The 23049-nt window shown below is 44.1% G+C and overlaps 1 protein-coding gene across 3 annotated transcripts in view; it reads left to right on the plus strand.

Moving 5' to 3' along the window:
* dpysl3 (dihydropyrimidinase like 3) overlaps nt 1–23049 on the plus strand; it is a 75910-nt gene that overhangs the window by 23503 nt on the left and 29358 nt on the right. For all 3 annotated transcript variants that reach the window (XM_061739417.1, XM_061739416.1, XM_061739418.1), the window contains exons 2-6: nt 6172–6260; nt 9294–9478; nt 11460–11624; nt 12869–12930; nt 15246–15326. In XM_061739417.1, the coding sequence (XP_061595401.1) occupies nt 6172–6260; nt 9294–9478; nt 11460–11624; nt 12869–12930; nt 15246–15326 (582 nt within the window). The remainder of the gene's footprint in view (nt 1–6171; nt 6261–9293; nt 9479–11459; nt 11625–12868; nt 12931–15245; nt 15327–23049) is intronic.

Here is a 23049-nt window from a genome sequence, read left to right on the forward strand (position 1 = left end):
GCGACGCTAGACGCCAAAAAGCGCGCCCACCTTTCATCTGATTGGTCCATATTTGATAGTTCTCCAAAAGTCACCAAATTTTGCATGCAAGCCAGGCCTGGTGATAAATTTGATATTTCATGGTTTGCATTAATGGGCGTGGCCTAACGGCTCAACAGCGCCCCCTAGAAAACTTTTCTCTGCCATAACTTTTGAATGGTTTGATATAAAGAGTCGTGGGTGGTGTCATGGGACTCGGTATTGAGTCCTTGACCATAATTGGTGAAAATTAGCCCCGCCCCTTCTTCTGATTGGTCGATATTTCATAGTTCCTATTTTCTGCTATAACTTGTGAATGGTTTGACATAGAAAGTCGTGGGTGGTGTCATTTCTGATATGCTTATGGGGGGCGGTGGCCATGAGTGCGAGGGCCCGTTCATCGCTGCTTCCAGCTTTAATTTATCTTTCTTTTTCATCTTTAATTGTTAAAGAAATAGAATCCGTGTATAATCCAGGAGAAATAATTACATGATGAACAACCTTCTGGCGCACACCGGCCTTATAAAAGTGGTGGCATCTGAAAACAGCACAGTTGCCCTGCTTCTTTTTACCACATGCACATAAATATAACTTAGTGCAGCATATTGCTGTTTGGGGTTGAACGAAATGAGCTCCGGAGAGGCTGTTCTTAGCAAATTGTATGAAAAAGACACAAGAAAAACGTTCAGATTTATGACGTGTGGTTGAGAAATGTCAGTGAAAAAGTGTCACAGATGAAGTGTCTCTGAAATGGCGTGACGGTTTGGTCGAGCACTTTTTTGCATCACGGCCACTTCTGCAGTGTTGAGTCTGCAACTGCAGCTGCATCCAACCCGGCGGTGCTGGACCGCTGGTAAATGGAAAGCTATTGATTGTTAAATGACTGTGGTTTCTTGCATGTTGTCATCAACCGTCGGGGCTGCAAATTAAAAAGTGAATATGCATGTGTGTGTGTGTTTGAAAAGGGGGATATTGAACGAGCAGTTGGGTTAGCCAGACATGCACGTGGGCACACCACTGACTGCAGTGCTATAAATCAGATACGATCTCTTTACTGATGCAGTTGATGAAGGAAGGCCTCTTTTACAGGGTTGTGCACTTCCATTCTCCTTTCCATTTGTCAGCAAATTATTTGAATGCCAGCAAGATGGAGGAAAAAAAAAACAGCTTGTTTTGTCTGAGCAACTACCCAGAACCAAAAATAAATTGAGTTCACAATGACACAATACACATGAAACCACAAAAACTTACATTCCTTTCTTGTTTTTTTGCCTATTAAATGAATTACTTGATTCTTTAGGTTGTTATTTTTCCGCACACATATCTTGTTTCAAATGGACTCTTTGGAACAGGATTGGATGAGGTTCTTACCGGTAACATGTAGATGGTGTTTGGTATTTTATACTGCCGTGTACGCAGCCGTCAACGGGGCATATTCAAGCCAGCGGAAAAGAAAAGTCTGTTTTATTGTACACTATATTTAGAATACTTTCCTGGTTCACTTTGTCCTCAGAAAGTCTTTTCTGACAGGGAACCCACGCCACTATAATTGCTCTCTTCAAAGACACCAGACTCCTTTGAGACAACTGTGCAGAACAAAGGAGTCCAATCTATGTTTTTTACATCATATAGAAGCAAAAAGAATGTCGTAAAAGTCCCACGCTAACGTGAAGAAATGTGTATTCAAAGCAAGCCTGCATGCCTGCAGTTCCCTGTCAAGTGACTCTGGTTGACTACGACATACACTCGCTAATACACCGTGAATGAGTGTGAAGAACATTATCCAAACACACACGCACAAAATGATATTTACCAGTTTTTTTTCCCTTTTATAACCACATTGGGGAAAAAATAGATGAGAAAAATCCAAGAAAAGTGGTATGGATTTGCCTACTTATGTGTTTCTAATCAAAAGTGGAAAAGTGGAAAACAAGAAAATGTCGCCATTGAAACTGGTAAGACAGCGACAAAACGCTGCATTTAAAAAAAAAAAAAAAAAAAAAAAAAAAATATATATATATATATATTTTTTTATTATATATATATATATATATATATTAATAAATATATATATATATATATATATTAATAAATAAATAAATAAATAAAACTGTAAATGGCATCATTTCTGCTACAAAGCTGGATAGTTTTATCTTCCCAACTTGCCATAAGTGATACAGTGAAATCAACAAAGAAATCAAATAACCTTTTCTTCAGTTTTCCCTTTTTTTAACAGAAAAAAGTAGTAAAAGTAGTCGTCTTTGCACTTCTGCTCTCCTGCTTTGGTCCTAGAACTGGGAAAACAAAAAAAACCTACAGTTTTTAATTTAGTTTTTCCAATTTGATTCTGAAACTGGAAAAAACAAAGAGTGAAGGATGCATGTATCCTTAAAAGAGGCTGGAAACAATCGTTAATGTTTTAGTGATTTTGTCTTTCGAATGAACTGTTGTCAAGCGCCTTTTTTTAACCTTTACAAGAGTCGACATGAAGTAAAGTGCACTATGGGGATCCAGAAATAGGAAGCAGCTTTGGAGCGTTCTGCGTTCTGCTCTGGAACGAACCGTCTGTGAGCTAATGGGTGACGGTTCCAGGGCAGTCCGATCTGCACCGGGGCCCAGTTCCAGCCCCTGATGACTGAGGACTGTTATGTTCTGTTTTCAGGGTGTGGTTGCTCCCCGGCCCTGGGCTCGGTTTCACACCACTCCATCACCGCATACGTTACAGTCCACCATCACCACTGGATACGCACAAACACAAGGACAACGTGTAGCGTCTGAGCTCACCTGATGATACGCTTGTGTCCTTTTGAGCTACATTAAAAAAGCACATGATATGTTATGCTTTTTCTCTTCTCCTTGATGTGCAAAAAGGAACGGCTGCAGTTTAGTGCACTGATGAAACTCCGGGTCCGGAGCCAGGAGTGTAAATCATTGCACACATGTGCTGATGGGAAAATATGGAAGTCTCTCCCTCCCTCCCTCCCTCCCTCCCTCTCAGCGAGGCTGAGGGCTGAGTCCTGCTGCTCTGCACCGAGCAGATGCGTAATTGAGGCCTAACCTGTTTGGTGAAGTCAGAATGATCCAATATTTGTTGTTCTGTATCCACACAGGCCTTAGATACCATGATTCATCCAACCGTTCTCCGGTGACTTAATGATTTATCTGCTAAGTGGATTGATTTCATTCATTTGCCGTATAAACGGCTGCAGAAAACGCATGTCTCCAGTTTCTAGAACCAAAAAAAGATATTAGAAACACAAAAATCTTAGTTGCAGCATGTTCTTTTCACTTTAACACCTCATTTCTGTGGGTCATTGCAATTTATAAATAATATAAATAACCAAAAGCTAAATTGTTCCAAGTTGTTGAATAAGAATAACTTGACTCATTTTAATTGAACCCCATTTAGGGCATTTAACATTTTTTTGTTGATAAACTGGACAGACATGTAGCAGGAACAAGTACCGTATTTTCCGCACTTTAAGGCGCACCTAAAAGCCTTTAATTTTCTCAAAAACCGGCAGTGCGCCTTATATATGATCATTACGGTAATTTCTGTTACTGTAGTCAGGGGGATTGTGGGTAATGTAGTTGGTGTCACCGAAGTAACGGCGCTAAAAACGTCAGGAGACGTTCAAGACAACAGCAGCGACGCTGACTCGCATAATGGAGACTTTGACGAGACGAAGCAAAACTGGTTTTTATTTTGTTAATAAAGTTTGACATACAGTACTTTTCTTCTTGTTTTTTTTTTTTTTTGCATTTGCTGTAGGATTTTGTAGCATTTCCTGTAGCGCAGCTCCATCAGGTAGATACGTAACTCAACCCCAGCCACTATAGTACGCTATTTTACCATATATTTAGTGCGCCTTATAATGCAGTGCACCTTATATATGGAAAAAGTTTTAAAATACGTCATTCATTGAAGGTGCACCTTATAATGCAGAAAATACGGTAATCTGCTGGGACAAAACTTACATTTGGGATATCAGCTCTGCTGGCTGTGACATTTTTCAAAGGTTCAAAGACGATGCATCTAGCCCACAGTGGACAAACCAAAACCAATTTACGTAGGTCTTAAAATGTCACTTGAGATGGATTTACCTGATTTGTGAAGCTATAAGGAAGAGCTGAAACCTCCTGGAAAGTGTTTCATGCCGGCAGCTTCAGACACATGAGCGGCGTCTCCTAAAGAGGTCAACACGGATGCCGCGGCGCATCAGTTACATCAGAATTGCACAGCATTTTTTCACACGACAGAGCAGAGGATGACACTGGATGCTCCTGTGGTTTGAGACAGAGGGCTCATTCAGTCACATGCCAAATATTTGTTGAAGTGCCTGTTCCTTCCCAAACACTTTCCACAGATGACCTTCTGGAAAAAATGTCATCTTTGGGGCTGAAAAATTTCAAGCAACCATCAAAAAAAGCTTGAAGAATACTTGAAGGAAGCCAACGTTGATATGTCTGACTTTGCAGCAAAAAATAGCCAAAGATTACAGCCCGGGAGAGAAATGAAGAAGAAAGAACATTTTCTTCGATCAAACACAACCGTTGCTAGTTTCTTTAAGTTAAACTCATTATTACAAACTACATCAAAAACCGAAGATGGCAAAACCCAAATGTTAAATGCGAGGTTTTGATTTAATTTGGCTAAAAAGTTGGTTAATAGAGTTAAATTTGTGGAAATTAGAGAAAAAATAGACCCTCACTTGAGTTGCCCTGCACTGTCTTCATACAGATTCATGCAAACTGCAAACTATGTTTTTATAAGATACTATATCACTAAATTCTTTCTTTAATGTTGGATTGTGTTTTGCCTTTTTTGTTTTTTTGTTGCTTTAACATCACCAAAGTGTGATTTTCCAGCAAGCACGTCCATCTTTTATAAGCATGCTCTTCTCAGATGTTTCTCTGCAACAAACTGTGTGATGAAAAATAATCTGATCTGCAAATCCATGATCAAAATCACTGTTAGTTTGGATTAGCCTTTCACTTTTCTCGACTGGCATATTGTGTCAAAATATTTCCTGTGTCCAGCAGATTAAGCATCAGATTAAATGTACAGTTTGCCCAGAAACAGCCCCACCAACCAGCTGTTCTGCCCACGTATTATCTCCATCTCCCCCTGCAGCCCCCACCATGCTCCTCAGCCAGCTTTACATTCAACCAAATATGCTACAAAACGGCCCAAAAACCCGGCACTCGGTCTCCCTCCTGTGCGGTCCACTTCCCTGTGGCGAGTTGTTGCCATGACAACAGCCTGCCAGACTCGATTCTGTAGCACAAAAGAAGCAAAAAACTGTGATGTGAGACGGCGTGGTGTCGTGGCAACGCCCCGGACCAAAGCACCACTTTAGAGCAGATTATCACTTCTTTTCTCTTTCACTACGGTGAGAGTATGATATCAACAGCTGGTTCTGTTGCGTAACAAAATCGGGGAAGAATGTCGGCAACATTTGAATCCATGATTAGTGGTTGAAAATGATTCCACTCAGCATGTTGAATATTGATTTATAATCCGCTGTGTGATTTCTCTGAGGGCCCTCGGCTGCACTCGGGTCAGTTAAACGCGGCCAGAAAGAATCCTGAACTACTTACAAAACAGTCTGACTCAATTGCACGGTTTTGTTTAGATACGTATAACTCAGAAGACTATTTATTAATAAATGCCTGCAGTATTTTTGTTACATGGCCCAGATGTCAGTACAGTATGAGGTGAACTTTATTGTATAAAGTATTTAAACAGGAGTGCAAACAGCCGAACCTCTGGATGTTTATCAGAAATGTCCCTACAAATAGGAGTTGTTTCGCAACCCTGGCAGCATTCCAGGCCGCTCCGTAGCAAATCTCCGTGTGATGTTTTAGCATGGGAAGAGAGTTAAAAACATACCAGTCTCTTCACAGCCTCACATGAGTGAATGACACTTTGTTCACCTCCTCTAGGCGGAATAACGGTGACATAATCAAACTTCAGACAGATAGAAGAAGCCGCCTTAAGCACCTGACATGGTACAGACATGTTCTGGCACAGTGAATCCTGCTCTCTGGGATATTTGACATATTTGGCCTTTCTTGAAATAGAATTTTACATGTTTTTCCTATTCTAACCCCTTCTATCCCTCTCTCTTCCTCCCATCTTTGTCCCTACAGAGCGACAGGCTTCTGATCAAAGGCGGGAGGATTGTGAACGATGACCAGTCCTTCCATGCTGACATCTACATGGAGGATGGCGTCATTAAGTAAGACCCACTCTACAACTCTTTATGTGTTTTTCTGTTTTATTTGTTGTTCATTTTCCGTTTAGATTTCTTTAAATGCCACCTGATCGTATCTAAACACCATCCATCCATCCATCGTCTGCCGCTTATCCGTTCCCGGGTCGCGGGGGCAGCAGTCTCAGAAGAGATGCCCAGACTTCCTTCAACCCAGACACTTCCTCCAGCTCTTCCGAGGGGAGTCCGAGGCGTTCCCAGGCCAGCCGAGAGACACAGTCTCTCCAGCGTGTCCTGGGTCTTCCCCGGAGTCTCCTCCCGGTGGGACATGCCTGGAACACCTCCGGCCCCTGGCTGCGCCTAGAAATCCTGTCCATAAAAATTATGAACAGGACCGGTGACAAAGGGCAGCCCTGCCGGAGTCCAACATGCACCGGGAACAAGTCTGATCTACTGCCGGCAATGCAAACCAGACTCCTGCTTCGATCATACAGAGACCGGACAGCCCTCAATAGAGGGCCCCGGACTCCATACTCACTGACCCCCCACAGAATGGCACGAGGGACAGGGTCATATCCCTTCTCCAGATCCACAAAACACATGTAGACTGGTTGGGCAAATTCCCATGAACCCTCGAGCACCCTGCGGAGGGTATAGAGCTGGTCCAGTGTTCCACGACCGGGACGAAAACCGCATTGTTCCTCCTGAATCCGAGGTTCAACTATCGGCCGTAATCTCCTCTCCAGTACGCTGGCGTAGACTTTCCCGGGGAGGCTGAGAAGTGTGATCCCCCTGTAGTTGGAACACACTCTCCGGTCCCCCTTTTTAAACAGAGGGACCACCACCCCGGTTTGCCACCCCAGCGGTACTGTCCCCTTCCTCCATCCAATGTCGCAGAGGCGTGTCAACCAAGACAGCCCTACGACATCCAGAGACTTGAGGTACTTGAGGTATCTAAACACTTCTGGCAAAATGTCATCTTTGGGGCTGAAAAATTTCAAGCAACCATCAAAAAAAGCACAAATACTTGAAGGAAGCCGACGTTGATATGTCTGACATTGCAGCAAAAAATAGCCAAAGATTACAGCCCGGGAGAGAAATTAAGAAGAAAGAACATTTTCTTCGATCAAACACACCGTTGCTAGTTTCTTAAAGTTAAATTACTACAAACTCCATCAAAAACCGAAGATGGTAAAACCCAAATGTTAAATGCAAAGTTTTGGTTTAGTTTGGCTAAAAAGTTGGTTAATAGAGTTACATTTGTGGAAATTTGAGAGAAAATAGACCCTCACTTGAGTTGCCCTGCTGGATTACAGATTCATGCAAACTGCAAACTATATTTTTATAAGATACTATATCACTAAATTATTTCTTTGTTTGTTGTTCATTTTCTGTTTAGATTTCTTTAAATGCCACCTGATCGTATCTAAACACTTCCTTCACGCAAAGCCGCCATTGGCTGGATTTAATTTAGGCATAGGACCGTTGCATTGTCAAAACGGACACAAACCTTTTCCTTTTCTTCAGCCCAATGAGGTGATGGATTCAGATTGATAGCTGGTCTTGTCCCCATTTGGGTTGCTGGAACAGGACCGCTGGTTTTTGTTTTATCTTTCCATTGGTAAACTCTTTGTCCCCATTGCACCTTGGTGTGGCAGCTCAGAGAGAAACCCACAGAGCGTGGCGTTGCATAATAAACACCCGTCGCCTGCAGCAAACACAGAGACCTTGGCTTCTGCTCGCCTGTCTGTCTGGCTCGCCTCCGCTATAAACTCTGAACAACACCACTTTTTTTCTTTACATGTTTCAGAAATGTTGTCGTACTGTCATGGTAACAGTGTGCTGATTCAAACTTGACTTAACTTGCCGTCTCTTAAAGAAGGCATATTATGACCTTTTTTTTTTTTTTTTCAAATGTTGAAACTATTTCCTGAGGTCTCAATAAAATCTACCACATAAATACAGCACAAAAGCAACCATGTTTTTCCAATTCTGCTCGCGTTGTTCATCTCTATCTTATTTTGGTGGGCTGTGTTTGGAATAAGGTGTGAAAGCGTTCTGGAGTTAAAGATAGGGTCGCTCGCTGCTCCACAGGCCCCAAATAAAGTGTCAGCGCTGGGTTATATCAGGGTTTTTGAGTTGATACTGATTCCAACCACTGAAATAAATGCTCTGAAGCAGGAAAAAGTCATTTTTGACCATATTTCCCATTTAACCCTTTTACTGTCTTTAGGTCAAAGTGACCTAATTCTCCTTCCGTCTTCACTTCCTCTTTCCTTCCTTCCTTCCTTCCTTCCTTCCTTCCTTCCTTCCTTCCTTCCTTCCTTCCTTCCTTCCTTCCTTCCTTCCTTCCTTCCTTCCTTCCTTCCTTCCTTCCTTCCTTCCTTCCTTCCTTCCTTCCTTCCTTCCTTCCTGCCTTCCTTCCTTCCTTCCTTCCTTCCTTCCTTCCTTCCTTCCTTCCTTCCTTCCTTCCTTGCTTTCTTCTTTCTTCCCTTCCTTCCTTCTTTCCTCCGGCTCTGTCCTTCCTTCTTCCCTTCCTCTTTTCTCCCTTCCTTCCTCCTTTCCTTGTTTTCTCCCTTCCTTCTCCCTCTCTCCTTCCTTCTTCCCTTCCTCTTTCCTTCCTTCCTTCCTTCCTTCCTTCCTTCCTTCCTTCCTTCCTTCCTTCCTTCCTTCCTTCCTTCCTTCCTTCCTTCCTTCCTTCCTTCCTTCCTTCCTTCCTTCCTTCCTTCCTTCCTTCCTTCCTTCCTTCCTTCCTTCCTTCCTTCCTTCCTCCCTCCCTCCCTCCCTTCCTTCCTCCCTCCCTTCCTTCCTCCCTCCCTTCCTTCCTTCCTCCCTTCCTTCCTTCCTTCTTTCTTTCCTTCTTTTCATTCTTCCTTCCTTCCTTCTTTCCTCCCTTCTTGTCTTCCTCCTTCCTTGACCCAAAGACAGCACAAGGGTTAAACAACTTAAAAAAAGATATTTTGAGGTAAATATTGAGGCAGAAAAAAGAAGAAATAAAGGTTTTCCTCCACACCCGGGTCATCTCCATACCTTTCTGACAACGTCGTATCCACTTTACAGGCAGATTGGCGACAACCTGATCGTGCCCGGCGGCGTGAAGACCATCGAGGCCAACGGGAAGATGGTGATCCCCGGCGGCATCGACATCCACACCCACTTCCAGATGCCGTTCCGAGGAACCACCACCGTGGACGACTTCGCCCAGGGGTCCAAGGCCGCGCTGGCCGGGGGCACGACCATGATCGGTAAAGAGCTGCAGGAAAACCCGCTCCCGCATGTCACATTGACTACGTTTACATGCAGTCAAAATTCGGGTTATTGCTAATATTCCGGTTACTGAAACATTCGGAATATTCCGTTTACATGGTAATTAATCATTCGGGATATCTGGATCAAACCAGCGACGCACGGAGAACGTGATGACGCAATTACCGTCATTTCTGCTTCTTCTTCCTGGATCCAAATTCAAAACAACTTTTCTCTCACCTTCTTGTAAATCTTCTATCCCGGTACTTTCTACCGTCTACAAATGCAGAAATGTTCATATCCTTCATTACATTTATGAAGTGATTAGTCTCCTCCTGGTCTTGTGTTTCTCCGTGTTTATAAGAACTTCCTGGACTCAAAAGACCAGGATTCCTTGTGAACAGAGCATGTGCAGAAAACACATTCATGTTCCGTTTGATGGGGATATTCCGTTTGGTGTTTACATGACCCAATATTCAGGTTTTAAAAGGAGTAACCCAGGGCTCATATTTGGGTTTTTAAAAACCCGAAAATGAGCAAATTCGGGTTATTCAAAGGGGTTATTGGTGTTTACATGGCCGTGCAAATCCGGGTTATTGCCAATATTCGGGTTTTAAAAGGGTTATTGATGCATGGAAACACAGTCATAGATTTCAGGCGAAGCCCCCACTCCACATTTGCATAGAGACCGAAGCCAAAAGAAAAAAGAAGTTGCAGTGAGGATGAGGCCGGGCTGGAACCCGCCCAGAGGACGGGAGGACGGGGGAGGGTCGGGGAGAGGTTTTGGGCGGCTGTGGGCAACTTTCCAAAATAGAGCGACTCACAAAAGACAGAACGTTGGGGGCAGGACCGGTGGGCAGATCATGGTGAAACACTGCTCCCATGGAAATAGGGCACCACAGAGTGACTGCATCCTTTTGTGTTTAGCTCCAGCGCCGCATGTAGGTTAGACAGCTAATAGATACAGTAGATAGATAGATAAATACCACATAGACACCTCTTTTGGGCCGGCTGCAGCTCTGCTGCCTGTTTGCCAGAGAGTCTGTGTTTCCAGGCACCAACAGCCCTCCCACTGTAGTAAAATCCATTTATAGGCTCCATTCACAAGGGGATTATATTCCAGGGGATGAAAAAGTGTACACGCACGGTTACTTGTGTTCATAGCATACCGTTTATTTTCCCTTCAGATGAAACTGTGTTTGGAACAAACAGGTGTTTCATATCGTTAGGCAACCACAATGCTACATTTATGTCATCACCGTCAATTTGTTGCAAATCACTCATATTGCCGTCCGTGTCTCTGCATGTGTGACTGCAGTTTAGGGCTTCATCTTATTAACATAAGCAGATTGGGTTTTCTTTAATGAGATAAAGAAGCCAGGCAGGTGGCAGGCCAGCAGGAAGTCTTATTTTACAATAGCTGAGTAAGATGGAGCGAGACAGTTCATGCACAGCGATAGTGGCGTGCAGTGAGGATTTACCATCCACGAATCAGACACAAAAGACTTTCCAGGAGGATTCACTTTACAAACATATACCAAGTTAAAAATGTACCGTCTGCTTTTGAAACCATTGTACAGTATATTCGAATCGTGCAAAAATATGTTCTTTACGCTTATGCACTTGTAAAATGTGCAAAATGAGCCATTCCCCCTCCTAAAGCATGTCTGTAAAATATTGATCCTGATGACATAATCCATTCAAAGTACAGTTGAGCAGCTCTCGGTTTTTACAAGGACATCTGGACTCGGAGAGACAAAACTAAATGTGATGTGACATCTGACGAGGTTTGACTTGACTGAGCACAGCGGGAATTCAAACAGCTGATTATGCAAGACAGACACCGCACGGAGAGAAGGTTGAAACACGGACGCTTCGTGTCCCCACGTCATCTTTCCTCTCTGTCTCCGTGACCCACTTCCTGTTTGATAACCCCTTTTTTCCCCATCATTCTCTGTCTGTCCTCTGCATGGACACCAGTGGACCACGTGATCCCAGAGCCGGGCACCAGCCTCATGGAGTCCTACGACCAGTGGAGGCAGTGGGCCGACGAGAAGTCCTGCTGCGACTACTCCCTGCATGTGGATATCACCCACTGGAACGACAGCGTGAAGCAGGAGGTGGATAATCTCATCAAGGAGAAAGGTCAGCACTGATGATATAACACGATAATTACCACAGAACAGGCTGGAGACTTTCACAGTTGGACTTCCTAATGAATTATAGCCAGAAAACACAGTTAAACATTAAGTTTGTGCACTTTTGATTCTTAAAAGTTCTATGTATTTTGAAATGTGGTTACGACTAACCAAAATGACCCTCATTGCCTTTCCATATGTGCGGCCTGTCCCTTAATGTTGTTCAGCTGCTTAATCTGTGGATTTCTTGTGCAGCAAACACATTTCCCCTCCGTCCTCTTAGATTGCAGCATGCATTGGTGCAACAAGGATCATCCCATAATAGCTGCAGTCCAAGATGTTAGAGATGGAGTCATTTAGCGTGATTTACAGACCTACAGACAATACTGGAGTTGAGGGGGGATGAGGGGGGATGGCATCCCGCCCTGAAATAAAAACGGTCCAAATCATCCCCCCTGTAAAACTGCCATCCCCCCTTTCCATCCCTTATGTCATTTCATCAATGAATGTGGTTTACTGCTATTTCAACATTTAGAGTCATCACCAGAAAAATAACACCAGAAAAATAACTTATTTGACAATTTTCACCTGTTTCAACTAAATTTTAACTTGAAATAAGTAGAAAAATCTGCCAGTGGGACAAGATTTATCTTCTCATTACAAGCAAAAAAATCTTGTTCCACATGCAGATTTTTCTACTTATTTCAAGTGAAAATCTACTTGAAACAGGTGAAAATTGTTGTCTTGTCTCGTTTTAAGTGTAATGAGATTTTTTTACTAAAATGAGACATTTTAACTAGAAGTAAGACAAATATTCTTGTTAAGATTGTGAGTTTTTGCAGTGATCCATTTTACTTATCCTGTGAAGGACAGAGTCATATTGATAAGTTCAGAAAAGTGTTTTTTATTGTTGTGTTTTGATGTATTTGATGTAAGCCCAGTGGATATTTAAAGCTTACAGAAGGCTGCATTTAACTGCTGCTATGTCATTCCTGCAGTATTTCTGCAGGTGTTTTGGTCAGTGCTATTGTTTGTAATATATTATATTATTTGTAATCAGCACAAATTATCTGTCCCCAAATGATAAAATCCACCATCCCCCCTGATTTTGTTTTACAACTCGAGTACTGCCTACAGACATAGCATAGACTTTTAAGGGACTAGAGATGGGGTAGATTTAGGATTTAAGAGGCTGAGTGGGTTTAAATAACAATCTTTTTTTCATTATCATCATGTACTCATTTTTTACAGGCGTGAACTCATTCCAGGTCTACATGGCCTACAAGGATTACTACCAGATGAGCAACAGTGAGGTACGGCAACTTCCAAATACGTCACACCTCATAGGTTAAAAAAAAAAAAAAAAAAAACCCAATTAACTTATTAAAACTTTTATTTTGCAACGTCTTCACTGCAAATGTAACTATCAAGGCCAACCCGCTTTAAAGGCTACACTACTAGAGAGCTATGTTCATGAATGCACACACATTGATTGTCTTTCATTCAATTTCAGTTTTTGAAGTTTCTCTGTGCAATATTAAACATCTGGATGCTGTGAAGAACGGTACATAAATGTTTAAATGTCATCCCCAATTTGTCACCGTCCCATAACTAAATGAGGATTTCTTTGTTGCCACCGTGGAAATAAACAAGAAAATAACTAAACTTAAAATATGTTGTACATACGAGCTTTTTTATTCTTATCAACACAGACACACCTTGAGAAATGTCTTGTGGAAATCCAAACATTTAGTTCACACTGTCTTGTGTTTATACTGTTATATAAGAGCAGTAGACTTGTTAGTAAACTGAAATGTCAAGAACCACAAAAACAGCAAAGTTAAGTGTAAGGCTGGAGCAGTCTAAAAGGTCAGCAAAATATATTTAATTGTCATTCACAATAATTAATTATAATTTACGACTGAGTATTAGTGCCAAACTAAGACCAAAACAAATTGGAAATTATGAGAATAAAGTCGTAAAATTACGAGAATAAAGTCGTAATTTATAAGAATAAAGTTGTAATATTACGAGAATAAAGTCGTAATTTATAATAATAAAGTTGTAATTTATAAGAATAAAGTCATAATATTACGAGAATAAAGTCGTAATTTATAAGAATAAAGTTGTAATTTATAAGAATAAAGTCATAATATTACGAGAATAAAGTCGTAATTTATAAGAATAAAGTCGTAATATTACGAGAATAAAGTCGTAATATTACAAGAATAAAGTCGTAATATTATGAGAATAAAGTCATCATTTATAAGAATAAAGTCGTAAAATTACGAGAATGTCATAGCCTAATGTTGCGAGAATAAAGTCGTAATACTCTTATTCACCCTTATTTTTATTGAATCTTACTGCTCTGTTTTATATTTAGTTTATCCTTTCTTATCGTATTTTATTTTTGTTTAATCTCAATGTTTTATCTAAATATTTTAGTTGTTATTTATGGTCTATTTTATACATTTTACTGTTTTATTATTTTAGTTTTTAATGTCTTACTTTCTAGACATACTTTTAGGATTTTATGTTTGTATGTTTTATGTTTTTTATAAACTCCTTTAGTGTATTTTATCCTGTTTTCTTGTAGCTTTTATCTCCAGTGTTTCCTCATGGGGAGCCTCCATGCTGGGAGTGACTCTGGCCTGCAGGGGGTCGTCCTGGGGGTGGTTCTGGCCTGGATGGTTGTGGAGCTCTGCACCACGGCTTCACCGCTGTGGTGTGGACTCCTCTTTCCGTCCGGGCCGGGATGGTCTCTGTGGGCCCCCCCCCTTGTAGCTGCGGGCTATGAGACCTCCTGGCGTGGACGGCTCCCTGTTACCGTTTCCTCACCTGGATCCTCTGTGCCTAGCCATGTCTACACCATGTGTCTGCGTGCGTGTCTGTGTGTGTAATTTAGGAATTTAGGTGAATTGTAGTGTGCTTTTGTCTGCGGGGAGGGGGGGGGGGGGCATTAATAAGTTTTATGTTTATTTGTTTTTTATTGTTTTTTTTTCTGTTAAGCACTTTGTGTTTCATTATTTGTAGGAAAAGTGCTATATAAATAAAGTTTGATTTGATTTGAAGTTTGAATATTACGACTTTATTCTCATAATATTACGACTTTATTCTCGTAATTTCCCATTTTTTTTGTCTTAGCTTAGCCCCAATACTCCGTCGTAATAATTATTGTAATAGTATTGATTTTTTTTCTTTTACTTTTTGAAAATACTGTGTACTAATGTAGACTGCAGCCTGTGAGTTTATAAGTTTATAAGTGTAAGACAAGGCTGGGTGTCTCTCATGCGGCCGTAGCTAATTTGGCTTTGAGAAGAGCACATGAGACAACCGAAACCTGAAAACCTGATGTCATGCGCCTCGCTGAGGGAGCGTGGCACAGCAGGACACAAAGTACAACAACCGCCCATCCCACGTGAGTCTCAGCCGTCCTGGAGACCACACACGGTAATTGCAGTGTGTCATGGTCGGCATCGTGTCATTTGTGGGCCTCTTTTAAACCGTGACTCATACGTGACCCAGGAGTTTTCAAAAAACAGTGTTATGTTCTTACCTAAACAGTTTGGGCTGTATTTCAAAAGCAAAAACAGAATCACTGTCATTTATCTGTCTCTTTCTCCTGCAGCTCTATGAGGTGTTCACCTTCTTGGCAGAGAGGGGAGGCGTCGCTCAGGTCCATGCTGAAAATGGAGAGATCATCGCTGAGGTAACAAGGAAAAACAGAAGAAAACATGTATTTTTTATTGTACTCTCTTTAATTACTTTCCCATTATGTCCATATCTGTTCTGTTTATATTAGTCATAGTTTATTTAACTTTTCTACTTAGATTTGCTTACATAGTCCAACCTTATCACAGTGCATTTCCACTACCTGCAGACTAAACACGGATCAGTGATGATAGTGATGTGTTTCCTGCAGGACAGCGAGGAGGAGTGGGTGTATTTTATACAGGGCCGTTCCATATGTGGACAAATGAAAGTGAATCAAGCGTAATACTTGGTGGATTTAAACAGTTGCTATTACTCAGAAGTCCAGGCCAGGCCTGGATTCTATCAGCCATGTGCGTGTTGGATCTGATTCACTCTAAATCTCTACTTCCCTATCCAGGCCGAAAGCAAAGCAGGACTTTTAAAGGAGTCAGACTTTCAGGAGTTAGAAAACCAAATATGTTTGAAGGCGCAGATATCGCAGAGCTCTTACTTTGGTCCCCTTGAGACTGTTCGGCCCTGCGTGTGATCCAAACATAAAAGGAAAGAAGATAGAAGTAACATGAGGTCACAGCCACTGTGGATGAGGAGCTTAAAGTTCTAGTTCCTTCTATAGTATTCAAAGCTCATTTCGCCTCAACTCTGCTCAGTGTTTCACTCCACATGCAAATGTCAACATCCAGTCAAAGAAAAAATTGAATGATTGTGTTTGTGTTGGCAATAAATCTTATTACATCTTATTTTTTCAGGGTTATGTGAAGGCCAAATTCCAGTATTTATCCAGTCCCCGTTCCTGAAATGCCATTCTTATCATGAATCTTGATAAATGTATAATCCCAACCGTTAAGGTACAGAAATCCTGTGCAAGTGGGCAAACAGTTCAACATTTAAGAGCTTACTTTTAAAAAAATAAAATAAAAACAATAGCACATATCAGGCATATACTCTGCCAATGTTTAATCTAGTCAGTTTTGGTACCGTTTTTTGACTACATGCTAAGACTCATGCATTCTTCTGTCTGCAATGCTCCGTCTCAAGAATACGTTTGACAAAAGGTGCATTGTTTGTGCAAAATCACTGCCAGGCAACCTGTTGTTGAGTTATCAACAACAGATGTTGTCTAGAGACAACATCTGTTGTATTAGACGCTATACAAATACAATTGAATTGAATTGAAAGTTAGGACTCAAGGAGCAGCCTCAAGAATTGATCAGAGCTGCGTATTTACTTTTTTGCCCAGACGACTCTTATATGGAGCATCTTGGTGGTTAGCACTGTTACCTTTCATCAAGAAGGTCCCTGGTTTGAATCCTGGCAGGGGCCTCTCTGTGTTGGGTTTGCATTTTCTCTAGGTACCGTATTTTCGCGACCATTCGGCGTGCCGTGTGGAAAGGCGCACCCTCAGTTTTGTGTGTCATTTCTGTATTTAAAACACACATACGGCGCACCGACCGAAAAGGCGCCTTCTACACACACGGAGCGCCGCCTTACAACACACACACACGCGCGCACAACACACACAAATAGAGCGGAAAAAAAACTTAGTTTGATTGTACTTTATTTAAGTTATTACTGTCGTGTTGGGTTCCTTAGATAAGATCAATGGAGGACCAGACAGGTTTTCTATGGCTTCCCCTTTATTCCAGCACACCAAACATTTACATTACCCAGAATGCATTGCAACATATAGTGTAGGAAGTCCCCGCCTAGACAGCCCCCTACTGTCCTGGCATATCATTGCACATAACTTACACCACATCTCCCCTTCTGAGAACTGTTTTACCATAACATTAAACTTAGTTATTCTAACAGTTATACTTGAGTTTGCTGCTACCAAAATTCACCAAACAAGAATATTTCACCATATTAGTCACACATAAATTTGGTCCTGCTTAACCCATAACTGCAAGCTTCTGAAAATCAACATAATAACAACATACAGCATTTCCCTTTTTTTCACATAACTTTGTTTCTTCAACATAACATAGTACATCTCTTTTTTTTTGTTTTTTTTTGTTTTTTTTCACATGTTTCACAAGTTCAGTCTCTCTGGCTTAATGACAGGTCTTCCTGACCTGGTTCGAATAATTCGAGGGGAGCCTTGTGACCCCTCTGTGGACACAGCAACAGTGTCATGGGCAGTGTCCTGCAGGTCTTCCTCAGCTGCTTGCCCCTGTGTCGTGCTGCTGTTGTCTTTGGCCATAGGCACAAGGTGGCGACGATTCCTCCTGATACTGCCCTGAGGCCCGCTGACCAGGTAGGATCTGGGTGTCTCGTGCGTGGATGTTACAGTACCTGGTGTTTTGGTGTCAGTGACCCACACGCGATCTCCCGGGGACAGTTGAGGGAGATTTCTCACCCTGTGTCTGTGATTGTAGTTGTTTGCGTCCATCCGCCTCCTCTCCTCCTCCCTGCTCTGTACTGCTCGAAGATCTGGGATGGCTGGCTCGAGCACTGCAGGAAACGAAGGTACCGTGGTGCGCAGCCTCCGGCCCATAAGCAGCTGGGCTGGACTGAAGCCGTTACTCAGGGGAGTGCTCCTGTAGGCCAGCAGTGCACGGTATGGATCGGACGCCTTCTTCAGCAGGTTTTTGATGGTTTGGACGGCACGCTCGGCCTCGCCGTTGCTTTGAGGATATCTCGGCTGCTCGTCACATGCTCGAACTCGTACTCCGCTGCAAATGCTGACATCTGGGCACCTGAAAACTGTGGCCCATTGTCTGTGATGAAAGTCTCTGGTATGCCATGCCTGGCAAACATGGACTTGAGGTGCACGATGACATCAGCACACCTAGTCGGGCTCAGCTGGGCAATCTCAATGTACCTGGAGAAATAATCCACAACCATTAAATACTTAGTGTTCTTTAATGTAAACAGGTCGGCCCCTACCTTCTGCCATGGTCTGTCCGGCAGCCTGGTAGGCATGAGAGGCTCGGCTGCGTTGTTCCGTTCCTTGACACACGCAACACATTTCAGCACCAGCTCTCCGATCTGGCTACTGAGGCCTGGCCACCACACTGATTGTTTGGCCCGCTCACGACACTTGACTATTCCCTGGTGCCCGTCGTGTAACTTCTCTAGCACACTGTTCCTCATCACTGAGGGGATTACTAGTCTAGTCCCCCGCAATAACAGTCCATTGTGTGTGCTGAGTACGGCTCTTTCAGCCCAGTAGGGCCTCACCAGAGTGTCCAGTCTGCTGCGATCTGGCCAGCCCTCTGCGCAGTGTCTCATCACCTCCGAACAGATGCTGTCTGCGCTCAGCTGTTTGCGCAGCTCTGACAGGTAGGCCTCGCTCGCTGGCACGTTTGACAGCACGTAGTCCACATAAATGTTTGTCTCTTCCATCAGGCCATCGCCGTCTGTGACTCCACCTGATTTCAGCGGAGCACGGGAGAGTGTGTCTGCAGCCGTGAGGCTCTTCCCTGGAACGTGTGTGATGGTGTACCTGTATCGCATGAGTCTCATCCTGAATCTTTGTATTCTAGGTGGGAGTGTGTCCAGTGCCTGTCCACCTAGCAGGCTCACGAGGGGTTTGTGGTCGGTCTCCAGCTCAAAGTGAAGGCCGATGATGAAGTTGCTGAACCTTTCACATGCCCAGGTCAGGGCCAGCGCTTCCTTCTCCACCTGAGCGTACCTCTGCTCCGTGCTCGTGAGTGCTCTGGATGCGTATGCCACCGGCGCCCAGGTGCCCTGATACTCCTGAAGAAGAACCCCACCTAGACCGTATGATGAGGCGTCGGCAGAGATTTTCAGGTTCTTGTTCGGGTCGTACAGCTGCAGCACCGGGGTGGACGACAGCTCTTTTTTGAGACCGTTGAATGCTTGGCTTTGCTCTGAGCCCCAGTACCACTGGTTCTTTTTTGATAGCAAGTCCCTTAGCGCTTTGTCTTTTTCAGCTAGGTTTGGCAAGAATTTACCTAGCTGGTTTACCATGCCCAGGAAGCTCCTGAGCTCGCTGATGTTCTGTGGCGGATCCATCTCTTGCATGGCGCATGTCTTATCTGGGTCCGGCCGGACTCCCTCTGGCGATATGATGTAGCCGAGGAACTTCACCGTTGTCTGGTTGAATACACACTTGGCTGTGTTCAGAGTGATGCCTGCCTCTTGTGCCTTTTCCAGAACTGCATGCACACGGGTGTCATGCTCAGCCTGCGTGGACCCCCATATGAGCACATCATCCATGTGGCAGACGACTCCTTCCAGCCCCTCTGTCACCTTCACCATCCGGTTCTGGAAGTGTTCTGGCGCTGACGAGATGCCAAATGGAAGGCGGTTGTAAAAGTAGCGTCCGAATGGGGTGATAAATGTTGTATAGTGGGCACAGTCTTTAGTCAGTGGGATTTGCCAGAACCCCATGTTGGCATCTATCTTTGAGAAGAACTTTGCCCCTGAGAGCATGCCTAGAGTCTGGTCCACTGACGGGAGGATGAACTTTTCCCGCCGTACAGCTTCATTCAGTGGAGAGAGGTCGACGCAGATCCTGACCTCGTCTTTAGCCTTCTTTGGTGCCACCACCATGCCGGAACACCACTCGGTTGGTTCCTCAATCCGGCTGATGACTCCGAGCTGCTCCATGCGCTGGAGCTCCCGCTTTACTTTTCCCATCAGAGGTAGTGGGACACGTCGTGGCACTTTCAGAGACACAGGCTTGGCGTCAGGTTTGAGCTTAATGGTGTATGGCTGTTGAACTAGTCCCAGCCCATCACACAGCTTCGGATAAGTCTGCTTTACTGAGTCCATGTCAATACTGTCTATCCTTGCTACCAGCCTGAGGTTGACTGATGCAAGACGGCTCAGCAGAGCTGTGGTCAGGTTTTTAATCACGTACATGTCCTCTGTGGTGTGCTTGTCACCGCAGTACAGCACTTCTCTGGCCACCCCAAGTACAGACAATGGCTTATGCCCGGGCCCAAACAGTGCTTTGTTGCCCGGTGCTAGGCTGCTGGATGCCCCCCCACATATCTGTTTGTACACCCGCTCGGGTATGACCGTGACATCAGCCCCAGTGTCTATTTTAAAATGCACTTGAGTGTCTCTGATCTTCACGTCTACTGTCCATGCCTGTTTGCCTGCGTCTACTATGCCAAGGAAAATGTCCTCCTCTGTGTCCTCAGCCACCGCACTCACACACTTGTTAGACCTACACACTTTACTGTAATGTCCACGTTTCCCGCATTTATGACACTCTGCATTCTTTGCGGGGCAGTTGAAACTGGCATGAGCTGGTGTCTTACCACATCTCTGGCATGACTGCCCTGCTGCCGGTGTGTAACGCCTGTCCTTGGTCTGCTTAGCTGGGTGTTTGCTTTTCCAAGCTGGCATTTTTTTCTCTTTGTCTTTGTTGCTGCGGACTGCGTCCACTGTCGCTCTGTCCCCTCGAATATCCGTCTGTTGCCTTTTAATGTCCTCTGCTTGCCTGACCATGTTGATGGCTTTTGCCAAGTCCAGTCTACTCTCCATCTGCATTCTCTGCGAGAGTGCGCTGTCTCTGATGCCCACCACGATCCGGTCCCGCAGCAGTTCCTCGCGAAGTGCACCATATCCGCAGTCTTCAGCGAGTGCATACAGAGCGGTAATGAATGAGTCTGCAGATTCTGTCGGCCCTTGTGCTCGCATGTTGAACTTGGCTCGCTGATATATTACATTCTTTTTAGGCACAAAAAAGTTTGTAAAACCTTCTTTCACGGAGTGATATTCCAGTACTTGTTCCTCCGTTAAGCGTAGCCCTCTCAACACGTCGTCTGCTTCGTCTCCCATGCAATAAATCAGCGTGTTCACCTGATTTGCTTGCGAAGACTTGTGCAAGTCGCTGGCCACTCGGAAGCGTTCAAAGCGCCTAATCCACTTTTCCCAGTCCTGTGGCTTCGAAAAGTCGAAGGATTCGGGAGGGTTTATCGAGAACATAGCTGAAGCCGTAGCACGTGCTTGAGCCTGTGGAACGGCTTGCTGCACATGCGCTGCCGCTGGTTCCTGCTCCTCTTCCAACATGCTTTCTGGCTGAGTAAACTTTCTTTTTTTTCTCGTATAACACACTCCTTTCCTACCCTTCACTGATGAACCACTTCTGACACCATGTCGTGTTGGGTTCCTTAGATAAGATCAATGGAGGACCAGACAGGTTTTCTATGGCTTCCCCTTTATTCCAGCACACCAAACATTTACATTACCCAGAATGCATTGCAACATATAGTGTAGGAAGTCCCCGCCTAGACAGCCCCCTACTGTCCTGGCATATCATTGCACATAACTTACACCACAATTACATTAATCAAACCCATCGAAATCTTCATCCTCCGTTTCTGCATTCATCCGAGCCTGATCAGCTGAGACCGGGAGAACTGATCAGCTGCGACGGGCAGAGCCCGCAGCTCTCTGGTGGCCGCTGAGCAGCCGAGTCATTTTCCGTGCCGTGCGGCCCCTCGGAAATGATGCCGGCTTTTGCAAAAGCCCGAACAACAGTCCAACCCAGCAGACACGTCAGCCCACGCATCTACAATCCATCAACAGTAAACGACGGAGCCCGCCGACCGAGCGGCAGCCGACGTGTCGGCTCGGCGGTTCCTCCGGCCTTCCGCGCCTCTGCGGCGCAGCTCCCCCGGGAGCCGCGTCTCCTTCTCGGTAGCGAGCCCGAGTCTCCCCGACCGCCCCAGGAGCCCCGCCACGGAGCCGCCGCCGGGCAATCACGGGCAATTCACGCGCCCCCCTTCCGCCTTTAACTTCTCATGGTGGCCGCAATTACGTCCGCCTTATGGATCCGCTTTAAGTCGACGCAGCCCTACGGCGTAGGGTCTGCGTCGGTGTAATGTGGAACCATAAATCAGCCTTTATAATAATACAATGGGCGCATTGCGTCATTGGGCGCGCGGCACATTTAAAAAAAAAAAAAAGACGTTTATATGCGCCTAATGGTCGCAAAATACGGTACTCTAACATCCTACCACAGTCCAGAAACATGCAGGCCAGGTTACATTTTGATTATGATTATGTGTATGTGTGTGTGTCTGGTCGGTGTAGCAGATCCCAGTGACCCTAAAAAGGAATAAGCAGGCATAAGTAACGGATGAATGGACACTTTTATGGGGGATATCCAAGTTTTGTCAAACATAGATCATGAGAAAGACATGAGCTCATGAGAAAGTTTCCGAACTAATGGTTCCATCAGTTAGCATGTCCAAGCTACGCAGTACAAAGCTTCCAAATGTGCTTTGAAGTTTTGTGCCTGACCCGAATTCTGGTTGAAAAATCTCAGGAAGGAAAGCAGAAACATTGTAAAACATCTTTTTGTAATTTCACAAAGACTTCAACCGTTTTCCAGACATGGGATAGCTAACACTTGGCTCCAAAGGCACTCTGTCATTTAGACGTTACGTTTCCATCAGTGCACCCCACGGCTTCATTCAGTTATCCAGATAAGCTATACGCTCTCACAACATTGGACTCTACATCAAACGAGACATAATGAACTGTAGGAGGTCAACAGTTCTGTTTTACGACAGTATGTCTTGTTGCTATGGCAGCTCATGTTGAACGTTCACCAGGGTTAGGGATGGTAGAAGTTGAAATGATTGCCTTTCTTTATGTTTCAGTAAAACAGCGAGCAAGTGGCGTTGTTATTGGATCTAGATTAAAGTCTACGGATGTTGTGGGTTACAGTTAATGGGATCTTTCTTCAGATGGGTGCACTAGTTAAACGGCCGTGTCTTTGTTCTCTAATGAGT

This window comes from Cololabis saira, chromosome 14 (genome assembly GCF_033807715.1).
Source record: "Cololabis saira isolate AMF1-May2022 chromosome 14, fColSai1.1, whole genome shotgun sequence".
Classification (NCBI taxonomy): Eukaryota; Metazoa; Chordata; class Actinopteri; order Beloniformes; family Belonidae; genus Cololabis; species Cololabis saira.